Source organism: Catharus ustulatus, chromosome 16 (assembly GCF_009819885.2).
Source record: "Catharus ustulatus isolate bCatUst1 chromosome 16, bCatUst1.pri.v2, whole genome shotgun sequence".
Taxonomy (NCBI): domain Eukaryota; kingdom Metazoa; phylum Chordata; class Aves; order Passeriformes; family Turdidae; genus Catharus; species Catharus ustulatus.
This window is the reverse complement of record NC_046236.1, coordinates 2,594,315-2,606,463: the sequence shown is the minus strand read 5'-3', so window position 1 is coordinate 2,606,463 and position 12,149 is coordinate 2,594,315. Positions and strand designations below refer to the sequence as shown.

Below are 12,149 nucleotides of genomic sequence, written 5' to 3'. Positions count from 1 at the left end.
TTCATTCAGGAACCACCTGGTGCACTCTGAAGATTCTGCTCAAATCCAAGCACATTCCAAAACACCGTATCTGCTTCCTCTTTGGCTCAGGGTGAAAGGATGTCCAGGACAGCCATGAGCTGAGGAGCTGAAGCACTGGCACCACAGATCTCAGGAAAGGCCCCACACTTGTAGTCTGTGCTTTGCTCAACAAGCTCAAACACACCATTGAGCTTTACTGAGCAATTGCCTCACAGAGCACAAATTCTGACAAACCACTGGAAGTTATTTACTCCCCATTTTGCTCCTCCCTGCTGCTCCACCAGCTGACCTCTCCTGAGGAAAATTAAGATGATTTCTCCAACTGACTGCCACTTCCTCCTCATCTGGTACTGGGTCATGGCTCTACTTGACCTGCTCTGGGCTCAGGGTTTGCCCAGTGTGTGTCAGCCTTGCGTTTACTGCTCTTTCTGACCTCCAGCACCTCTCAGGCTTTCAAAGGAAGCAACCAGCATCTTTTTTTTTTCCTACCAGCTTACTTGGGACACTGAAGAGCTGCATCACCAAGTGTGGCCACCTGCAACTGCACTGCCTGAAGAAGCAGATTAGGAGGCACATCCATCTCCACAGCACAGCGTTTCAGGTGACTGACTCGGCTCTGCAGGGTTTGGAACTGCTTCCCACAGATGGGACATTCAGGGACCACTGGTTTGCTGGAGGATGACATCTGTGTTTCTTCCATCTCATCCAGACACCTGGGAGACAATGGCAAAGCTTACTTTAAAGGGTCCATGCTAAGACTTAAGCCACTAAAATTAATAATAATAATAACAACAACAACAACAACAACAATAATAATTTTAAAAGTACAATCACCTCTAATACTGGTAACAGTCATGAACACCCACTGAAGAAACAAGAACTATGTGCCCACCACTGTGATGAACACAACATGGAACAGTTAGATGGAGATAATGGTCTCAGAGGCATATTAAAAACACATTGCTCAAAGGCAAATGTAGTGAGTAACTTTAGAATTATAAAATCCCACATGGTTTGGGGTCTTGATCCACCCCTTGCCATGGGCTGGGACACCTTCCACAGGTTACTCTGGCCTTGTCTTGAACACCTCTAGGAATGAGGAGTCCACAGCCTCTCCAAACAACACTTCATATGTGTCCATCACCTAATCCCTCTTTCTGCATTCATTCTAAAATTCCAGCTCATTTATAAACCCCTTTAACAGAAGAGGGAGCAGCTGAATTGACATCACACTCCAGAGTGCAGCATGATGAACTTGAAATAATTTCTGGCAAACCAAAACCATGTGAAAAATTATACTTGTTCTTTTTCTGTTTTGTCCAAAGAGATTCAGAGTGTGAAATCCTGGATCTGCAGGACCTGTTCCAAAAGTCACTCACTGATTAGGTAATGACACACACAGGGCTGTACCAAGAGACCATTCAGCACTGGTGATTACTGGTGTGTCAGTGCATCTGTCCATCTACAGCTTCACTCTTGGGATGAAGGCTGCTACTGAAAAATCCCTGGTTAACATAACCTTGCAATCTCAACATATGATTACATGTTAATAGTTCAGAAAGCCTGACTTTCCAAAAAGCATTTCTAGCACACTGTCACTGTTTTACAGCTTCTGTCCTCTCAAGCAGCACAAAATGTCTGAAAACAGAAGCAACAGTAACACCTGGAAAGCTGCAGGTGCAAACAAGCCTGATCAATGGTAGCCACTCAGTAACATGATGTAGGACTGACAATTTACATCACTCCTGCCTTCTGAAAGTGCTTGAATTCAGAATTTACAATCATTCAAATGTGTTGTTTCTGATGCTTTGTCAACGGAAAAGCACAGAGTTTTCATTTCCAGAGTGTTGCCTGTACATAATATATTGTGTTTGATATTTATCTCTAAGGAAATTGTTAAATGAAAGGCAGTAATTTCAATTGAGTCATCTCTCTGAGTAGTGTCACATTTCTCTAAGCAAACAGCTCAGATACAGTGACATCCCAGATGCCCTTAAATGAATTTTAGCAAAACAGAGCAAAGCCTTTTTTGGCAGAAATCAGTAGATCTCCAAATTTGCATTAGGGAGTCATCATTAATGGAATCATTAAGGTTGAAAAAGACTTTTCAGATGACCACAAAGATGTTCCTTTACAATGGCAGCTCCTTTGCCACACTGCTAATGAAAGCAGATTTGGCCTGGTCACACACATACAGAAGTCCTGCAGGGCAAGGCACTCAGCTCTGCTTTCACATCAAAATGACTTGTTAATTCAAGCCATAAAGGTAAATTCATTATGCATAATTCCTGCTCCCACTTCCTTCCATGGCTGGGCTGAGTGAGGAGTCTGTGGGGGGCTGGATGGAAGGACAGGTCCTGCTGGTGTCTGACCTGTTGACATGCTGCTCTCGTCGCAGGCTGTTCATGGCTGTGAGATCCTTCTGGCAGATCTGACAGAAGAACAAGCCTGCATCCTCCAGGCTTGCCAGGGCCTCCTCCTTGGATTCCTGCTGAAGAGCCAAAGCCAGAGCAGTGTCGTGTTCCATGGATGGGAGAGGGTGGGAATCTGGCAGAGAAGGCAGAGATGATATAAGATGGAAGGTGATAAACCATTACATTTGTCATTATTAGCTTATTAAACTAGGCACACAAAAATCCATTGCAATCTTTCTCTTACAATCTTCACACCTGATCTCTCACCAGGAAAGGTACAACCTGCTCCTTTCCAACACTCCAAGACTGGACCAGCCCACAAGCAGGAGGTGACAATTTGCTCACAGTGCATCACAGAGACAATGAAGGGACAGTTTTAGCTGAAGTTTCTGGGAGAACATGGAATTTTATACATCAAATGTATAACACACCAGATTTTCATGTCCATACAGAACCAACAGGGACTTGATCTATAAAGAACCAACCAGAGTAAGTTTACTGTGAATTCAATTTATCAACACAGAACATATCACATTAGAGTGTACCAAACATGGGGCTACCTGAGAGCTGCCTAACACTGTCCCAAGGAAAGGATCTCTGATCCTGCTGGAATTTCAACCTGTTTCCAAAAAAACCAATTATTCCTCTAGAATTTACCTGAGGTTAATCCAGCCTTAGAGAAGAGCTGGGAAAAGAATATGGATAATCCTTTAACAAAGTTTTCTCAGGGATCTGAAGTGATTTGCACACCAAGCCCCTAGGCCAAGCAGGAACAAAGCCCTGGCATCCAGGACTGCTCCTCAGGCAACCATTCTCACCAGCCACTCATTCTGCACACATCAGAGCCAAGAGGAGACACATACCATCCTCAGGAGGGTTCTGCTCCTGGCTGCTGGCAGGGAAATCCTCACTGGCTGCAGCCTTTGGCACACTCCCATTCGAGCTGTGCTTCAGCTGCTCAGGTGCCACCCTCTTGAACTGCTGCATTCTCTCCACCACCAGCTCTGCCACCCGCACCTTGGGAGTGGGTGAGGAGCAGCTTCCTGGAGGAGCAGCAGGAAGGAAGGCTAAGGTGGTCTGGGAACAGCCACTGGGAAGATTTACTAGAGGGGGAGAAAACACCAGTTTTAAACACACACTGAGAGCTGCTGGGAGGCCTTTCCCTGAAAGCAGCCTGGGCCAAGCTCAGTTCTGCAGCAGGCATTCTTGGAGAAGTGAATGATTTGTGTAGCCACAGTAACAACATCAGGGTTCTGTGCTACAGGGGCATTTAGAGACCTTTGTATCCCTTTTACAGGCAGGAATTTTAAGGAAGCCTTGCATGAAGGTCTCCAGCAGGGACATGGAAGGCAGTCCCACAGCCCTGCTCTCCCAGCATTCCCACCACACAATGTCCCATTCCTGACTGACCTAATTTATCAGTTTAAGGACTTCCATCACTGGTGTCTGCATTCTGGCCATCACGTTTAACAGCTACTGAAGAACTAATCCTTTATGAATTAATCCAACAAATTAATCCAACACCTTTCTTAACTCATTCATGTTTTTGCCCTTGACAACATCCAGTGACAAGATGTCACCATACAATGAGGCACTGAGTGAAAAAGCACCACAGTATACTCTGAGCTTGCTTCTAGATGATCTGAGAGTATTTTTCTCAGTTCTGATACTGAAAAAATCCAGTGAATAATGACTGGCCAACAAATCACTTTGTACCAAGGCATCACCTTACTGAGGGACATCTGCCTGCAGCACAGAACACACTCCTAGGTCAAACCCAAGTAAGCGGCAAGGCTGCTTCCTACAGTGCTACTGTGTCCTGTCCAGATGGATTTCTCAAAACCTTCACTGAGCTATAGAGTCCTTCCAGTCCTTGCCTATCTTCTGTTTGAATCACTTCAGGTCACTCACCTGTCAGAGTCCTCTGGCTACACTCAGTGGTCCCTGTGCTCAGCTGGCTGGCAGGGAGAGGGCTTCTTGCTCCATCCCCCTGTGCAGTCTCACCACTACAGGCTGCAGCATCACCATCTTCATGCAACAACGTTTGCTTCTTTGGACTCAGATCTTGATGAAAGTTTGTCTCCTTTACTACTGGTAAGTGATGATGGGTTTGGCTCCTAGCAGCAGCTTTGCCTCTTCTTAATTTGCTTCGTGTTGTGGTGCTCTTTGGCCTGTTCTGAACCCTCTTTGTTGCCTCAGCATCCCCATTTTTCTTTGCTCTACTCAAAATATTTGCCCACAACTCTTTAAAATCATTGTCCTGTTCATCCATTGGCTTTCCAGCAACACTGTGGTCTACAAACACTGTGAGGACTGGAGGGAGGGGGAATCAGAATCAGTTCAGATTTGCATCAGCCCTTCCAGTACCTCAGAGATGTCCATTCTCCAAATCTCAATGAGGTCACAGGACAGAGTGGGCATTTCCAACAGTTCATTCTTCCATATTTAATTCACATTCAGCACAGCATGTCTTCTCTCCAAAGACCTCACCTGCTTTCACCAGCTGGTTCTTCAGAAGACTCTGGACCATAAGTTAGGCACCTCAGTTTGTGCAGAGCATGTGTAGGAGCATCATGGCAAGCTACAGAGCTTCAGAGAGACACTTATGAAAGCCCTTAAACCAAGAAACAAAAGCAGGTGGTTATGCACGATGGCAGAGGCAGATGCACTGTGGGACAAGCTGCAAATTGCTGAAGAGAAAAGAATTTGCATGAAATACTAAGATTAGAAACAGCACACATTGACCCCAAACAGTGTCCCTGTAATTGTACTACAGACAGCCCAAGCCACATTTGCTAGGGAGAGGAGAGATTTTAAAACTGGTATCTGATACAGGGTAGGTTTTGGTCTTGGAGCTCTGGATTTGGACTGTCCTTTTGTTACACCCATTCCTACTTACATTTCTATCACTGCTCAAGCAATGGTTCTGGAGTGTTAAACTCTGCTTCGAGACACTACAGTTCCAGAAAGGAGAGCCCAACCTCATTTTGAGTAGTAAATAAATGGAGTTTCTGACATTGCAGAAGAGGTTTTAGGACAAGTTAGAGAACAATTCCATTAAACATGTTCACCTTTTCTCTCCTCTCACTTCCACAGTTGCTCATTAGGGTTAGCTCTCCTGCTCCTGCTGAATTCTTCCCCTGAGGAAGGTTTCTTCTTCAAGAAACCACAGCACTATGTGTACAAGCTGCTGTCACATACAAAGGGTAAACAACCTAATAAATGGCATTTTAAAATTAATTTCTTAATCTTTTCAGCTACAGCAAGAACAGCAGGACTAGGCAGGGATTACCTGGAACAGCACTGGGTACAATGTCCAGACGGAAATGCCATCAATTCCCAGGCAACATTAAAACTAGGGCTCTATTCTTACATGTTTTCCTTGTCCCCTTCTTCCTAGTCCTGAGTTCATGATGGTTCTGGCTACTTTAGCAGGGGTTTTATATTGCTCCCAAACATCTTTCAAACCTAAACCAGAGTGTTTCACTTGGAATGGCAGCAGCTGTGGTCCAGTTACTCCAGTAAAACTCTGGGCACAGAAAGACTCAAAAAGCAGGAAAAACATATGGGAGATTGTTTTCTCAAATGGCTTGGCTGCAGACATGAGAGGCTGAGGAATGCTGGTTACACACTTCCACGGGTCAGCCTTTCCTATAAGCAATTGCAGATGTTAATGGATTTATTTATTTTAAACTCAGGCTTCCAGACCTGCAGAGGATTTTGCAGTGAATCTTGGAATAATTTTCTGTTAGAGAGAAACAAAAGTTTTATGTAACCGGTTCATGAATTTATTTTTTCTGGACAGAACAGTGGTGTAGTCATAACTGTAAATTGACCATTTTCTTCTAAGGAGGAGACAGCATGTGGAGAAGTCCCAAATCTCACATCCTACATGGCTTTAAATACCTCAGACACACCTGTACTGCTGGATTATTTATGGTGAGTTCCTCATATTAAACTTTGGCATATGCTACCAATATTCAGTGTCCCAGGCAAGTCAGATCAGATACATCTATGATGAAAAACTAAGAATTTATCTGTATTACTCCTCCCTTTCCAGACCTGCATTTACAGGTTCCTGCTCTGCTCATTATCTCAGTATTTCTGAAGCTGCTGCTATTGCTGCCCCTAACACCCAGCACCAGTTTATTGAGCTCAAAAAGTAATGGTTTTGAAAGTAATTTCTTCCAGTATAATATTCAATTCATTTTGGAAGATTTTAGGACACAAATCACAAATAAAATAACCAGCAGCACTAACCTGTTTGCTGAGATGCCAAATCTGTAGCCCAGCTGTGCCCTTCAAGTAAACATGGATCAGCAAAATGGTACAAAGCAGGACCAGTAAGAATGAAAGACAGGAGCTGGAAAATGGAGGGAAAAGGATAGATTTAGTGTATTTTGAAATGACTGCTCTTAATGATCATTTGCACCAGTTCAATAGGTACCAGAAGGGAGCCTACAAAAGAGATGGAGAAGGATTTTGGACAAGGGCCTGGAGTGACAGGAGAAGGGGCAATGGCTTCCCATTGCCAGGGTGTAGGATTAGATAGGATAGATATGGGGAAGAAAATCTTCCCTGTGAGGGTGGGGAGGCCCTGGCACAGGTTGCCCCATCCCTGGAAATGTTGCAGGCCAGGTTGGACAGGGCTTGGAGCAATCTGGAATAGCAGAAGGTGTCCCTGCCCACAACAAGGGGTGAAACTGGATGATCTTTAAAGTCTCTTCCAATTCAAATTATTCTGTAATTCCATGATTTAAGAGTATGCACCTATTACATGCCTTCAATTCACTGCATTGTAATTACTTAATTAAATCATAAAACCCTTAAAAAACCCCATATAGCTAAAACATCTGTTACCCTCCCACTTTTCAGAGCAGCCTCTCTTTTAAGCCCTGAAAAGGTTCTTCCACCAGCAGTCCAATTTAACATATTCTCAAACACACAACATTTGGGCCTGCTCACTTGCTGCTTTACACTGTCTCTGTTCCAGGAACAATTCTCCTGCCATTTCAGTCTCCAAGAATTTGTCATCACCGTGGCTATAACAGTCCATCAGTGCCAGGCAGGCCTCAACAACCTGCACACAGCAGATACCTTCTCCCCTCCTGAGCACCACAGTGGTGCCTCAGGACATCTCCTCCTCAATTCCTCATCTTCAAAGAAAAATTCACTTTATACTTCCAAAACCAAGAAAGCACCTTGGAAGCAATATCTTGTATTTCACAAAAAATGTGATTATTTAATATTAGAAAGTGAGGCAAAAACAAAACCTGAATTATTGTCTGGTGTCTCCAGCACAGGAAGGGCATGGACCTGCTGGACTGAGTCCAAAGGAAGTCACCATTCTCCCCCACCCCTCCCTCAGCCTTCAGAAATCAGCTAATTACCAGGGCCTGGAAGACGCTGGGCTGCTAATTACAGAGTGCTGGCAGCAGCAGGATGATGGGATGCACCATGTTGGGTTGGCACTGGAAGTTTTAGCACCTTCTTCTCCTTTTGTGGAAGCTGCAGCCAAAGATCTGAGGGTAAGTAACCAAACTTCCAGTCAAGCCAGACCAAATACTGCCAAGGCAAGAATTTCTGCAGTGTTTTTTTCTGGCAACCAAACCAGAAGGAGGCCTCTTGGGATTTCTCCAGACCAAATCTTTTAACAAAAAATCTTCCTACCAGTTCCTGATGGAGAAGAACCTAAATGTCAATGGTGTGACTTCTTAAAAAGCACACTGTCCTCCATCCTGCAGTCTCTCCAGACTGTTCTCTGCAGGCTCCTGCACCAACCAACACCTTTATCACTACTTCATAAAGCCATGACACTACACCTGTACAGGGCAAGGTCTCTGCAGTAGCAAAAGTGCAAAAAATCTAACACTGAGGACAACAGGGTTTGTTCTGTGAGGAGAGAACAAATGTAAGTGCAAACAGGAGTACAGAGAGGGTACCACTCTCTTGTCCTGGTCTCTGCCAGCTCCCCTGTGCCAGAAATGGCTAACAAACCCAGATGAGGAAAACAGGAAATGAGAAATTAATTCCAGTCTCTACAAACAAGGCAATGCAAGGCAGGAAAATCATACTGAGACTCCAAGGAGCAATCTTAGCAGGGACTGGCATCAGTGTCCATCTGGCACCACCCACTTCCATATCTGATATCCCTTCAGTCCTCACATTTCTGTTCAGGCTACACCTCCCCCTGCCAGCACCCTGCTCATATGGCAAAGCATTTCAAACAGGCACAGTCACTAAAAAATCTATCACATTCCAGACAGGATTTTAAATCATTACTTACACAGCAAAGTGTCCCTCTACCAACACATCCTCAGAATAGAAAACTCACTTTATACCTCCTCTGGGAGGATAAAGGGGAAGTGAAGAGGAAAATAAAAACTAACGGTCACTCAGGAGCAAATGCTGGCTGTATGCAAACATGGTAGCACATAAATCACAAAGAGAAGCAGCTGGTGATGCAAAAATCAAATTGGTTTGACTGAAAACAAGAAGTTGTTAATTTTAAGATAATAATACAACTGATTTTAAGGACTGAATAAAAATATTTCAGTAGATGCCACAAAAATCAATAAAGAAAACAATACTTGATAAAACCTCACTTGGTTTTCAGAGAAAGAGAGATAATAAAAACAATGATGGTGATGAAATTGGATTCTGAATATAAACAAAGAATATAAACAATGCAATGTAATAAAACCAGGAGATAAAATTAGTTTGTCAGAAAAAGTTAAGGACTTTCAAAAAACACCTTTTTTGGTGTACATAAAAACCAAGAAGAAAAATCTATTGCAGCCACTACGTCAAACTGTGGAACTGTTAATCCTGCAAATACTAAATATTTCCATAATATCCATCCCCTGATGGTGCTGACAGCAGCCTATTTTAGAAGCAATCCAAAGCACACTGAAAAGCAGCTGCTGAAGGTGTTTCTGTCAACAGAATTCATCATTTGCAAGCAGAAGTCACTGTGATTTTTCAAAAAGGACAATTAGGGAAGTAAACACTCATCTTGCAGATTGAGCCAAACACCAGTCTGATAAAGAAAGGGCTTATGTGGGAATTGCTGAATAAAGAGGGATAATGAAATTAAGCCAAATCAACACAGTTTATAAAAATCCAGACCAATATTTAGCTAATAGCAAGAGCTCTCTGTGTTATCAGAGGGGTAATTTCTTCTATAAACCACTAAGGAGTATCAAGGGACAAAATGATTAATTAAAATCCAACAAAATCAATACAAGGCATTTAAAATTATTAAAATGCAGCTAGATAAGTTTCAAAATGCAGCTGCAAACAGCTGTCATGGAGCACTTATGTTTCTAGTGCCACCCCACTGAGATTAACTCTCTGCCTGCCCTGTTTTTCTGTTCTTTACCTTGGGAAATGAGTTGATGGAGACCCCAAGCACCAGGATCAAGCTGCCAGAAAAGGGAACCATCAGACATCCCATCATTCTTCCAAACCACAGTGTGACCTCGTCCCAGATGCCTGACTCCACCCCAGCAGGGATAACTGTGACCACATCAATTAATTCTGTTATTTTGTAGATCAAGAGCTGATACCCAGTGATATTTGTGGCAAGAAGGTGAACTGAAAAATTAATGAAAAAGTGAAAATAAAGAGAAGTAAGAATACTCCCATGTTAAACATTCAAGCTACTCCTTTCCAAGAAGGCAGTGTTATTCTGAAGTGCACATTCACTTAAAACAAGGTCATTTCTACTGATTTTTTTTCACAAAAATCCTATCTTTTGATTCGTGATTATGTTGAAGCCAAATATTAAGTGAAATTAAACAAACTATCTTGATTTCCCTAAAACAGGAAGATGCTCTTTCTGAAAAGGTGACCAAACTCATTATGGATTTTTTCAGGAGACCTGATAATACAGGTTTTTTTACACTAACACTTCATTAATTTGTAACAATGAATGACTTGCTCTCTTCTCAGCTAAAATCACACACAAGAGCTACAGTGAACCCCTCAACACTCTGCATGTAATGAAATTTGTCCCAGTGGGAAAAGCAAAGAGTCAAAAGAACCTGAGGTCCATTTTCTTCCAAATGTAAAGCTTATGCTAACAATTTTTTCACTTTCTGTTTCCAGTTTGCCTCTGACACACCTGTACTGGTGTCAAGATAACTGTTCTAATCCAAGCACCAAAATCAAAGGGGAAAGAAGGGACCAGGACAGGAAGAACAGCATTTTAAACAGATACAGAAGCCAAGCACATAAGGACCTTTTTTTGTACACAGAACCCAATCTGGGATTTTTAAGTGTTCATACAGAGCCAACAGACTGAGCAACAGCCAATGTCACTGCCTTTAGGCTTCAATGGAGTCAAAGTGGTTTTGCCCAGCTGCAATTTTGGCCTTATCTAAAATCTGCATAATTCAAATAAACACCAGTGTGTCTGCAGGTTCAGGGACCAAGTGTTGTCACTAAAGCAGCTGACACTGCCTCCCCTTCAAGGCATGCCCACATCACAGAATCACGGCATGGCTGGGGCTCAAGGTTCATCCCATTCCTACTTCAATGGGCAAGAACACATTCCACCATCCCAGGCTGTTCATAGCCGTGTCCAGCCTGGCCTTGGACACTTCCAGGGATCCAGGGGCAGCCACAGCTTCTCTGGGCACCCTGTGCCAGCCCTGCCCACCCTCCCAGGGAACAATTTCTCCTCAATATCCCATCCATCCCTGCCCTCGGGCAGTGCTGAGCCATCCCCCTCGTGCTGTGGCTCTGGGCCCTTGCCCAGGGTCCCTCTTCACCCTTCTGAATGTGCTGCTCCTTGTGTACTGAGCCTGGAAACAACAGATAAACACATTGCTTCATGAAGCAGTGACAAATGCATCGATCAGAACTGCTTTTCCTGGTAACACTGCTAGAAAGAAGTTTGTTTTGAAGCTGGGCACGTGAAATGTCTTTAACGAATGCTGCCGGCTGTCAGTGAACAGCTGTCCGGGACCCTGACATCATCGCCTCCTTACCCTGAACAGCTCTGCCTCTGCTTTACGCCCGAATTCCTGCCTTTGATGTCACGCTAACACCGAGGATGGAGGCTCATCCCTCAGCACCGTTTGTCCCGGTGCTGTCCCGGGACCCGAAGGCCGCGGCCTGGGCTCCCCTCAGCCCCACACGGGACCGCCCTGCGCGCCCCGCGGGTGACGTTTGGGGTGACGTCACTCCATTGACGTCATAGCAGTGACATAACGCCCGGCATGAGGCCAGCCCCGGCTCCAACACCACCCCCTCCCCACCACCAGGTGGCGCCGCGTCACGCAGAATGCGCCGGCGCCATGACGTCACTCACTCCCGCCCGCCCGCTGCCGTTGTGAGCGCTTCTCTCCCGCCCGCCCGCCCGAGCAGGGCCTGCCGCTGCGGCCCTGCCGCCCACCGACCTGTCCGCCTCAGCCCGGGCTGGCGGCCCTGCCCGCGCCCCACCGCCAAGGCGGGGAGCCCCGGTGCGCGGCCGGAGCGCATGCGCGGGGCGCCGGCCGTGTCGCTCTGCTCGCTGCGAGCGCGGGGCGCATGCGCAGGCCCGGCCGGCGGGACGTTGACAGGGCCCCTCACGCTGCCCACGCATGCGCACGGGCTTCCCGCCGCCGGCTGCCGTAGGGACCGTTCCCGCGCGCGCCGCCTTCCCCTTCCCCTCATGGGGCCGGGGAGCTCCTCCTGCCCCGGAGGCGCGGCCGAGAGGTGCTGGGCGCT

At 45.4% G+C, this 12,149-nt stretch overlaps 1 protein-coding gene across 9 annotated transcripts in view; it reads right to left on the bottom strand.

Moving 5' to 3' along the window:
* The window catches only part of SLX4 (SLX4 structure-specific endonuclease subunit), a 32,327-nt gene extending 20,410 nt beyond the window's left edge, over positions 1 to 11,917 (bottom strand). For 5 of the 9 annotated variants that reach the window (XM_033074042.2, XM_033074040.1, XM_033074045.1 and 2 more), the window contains exons 1-7: positions 11,840 to 11,917; positions 9,817 to 10,031; positions 6,696 to 6,798; positions 4,347 to 5,049; positions 3,299 to 3,538; positions 2,394 to 2,568; positions 519 to 734 (exon numbers count right to left, since the gene is read on the bottom strand). In XM_033074042.2, coding sequence (XP_032929933.1) covers positions 519 to 734; positions 2,394 to 2,568; positions 3,299 to 3,538; positions 4,347 to 4,707 — 992 coding nt within the window. In that variant the 5' untranslated portion in view covers positions 4,708 to 5,049; positions 6,696 to 6,798; positions 9,817 to 10,031; positions 11,840 to 11,917. Of the gene's footprint in view, positions 1 to 518; positions 735 to 2,393; positions 2,569 to 3,298; positions 3,539 to 4,346; positions 5,050 to 6,695; positions 6,799 to 9,816; positions 10,032 to 11,428; positions 11,550 to 11,839 lie in introns of those variants that run through there. The other 4 variants (XM_033074047.1, XM_033074041.2, XM_033074043.1 and 1 more) reach the window with 4 other exon arrangements.
* Positions 11,918 to 12,149: the final 232 nt, after the last annotated feature.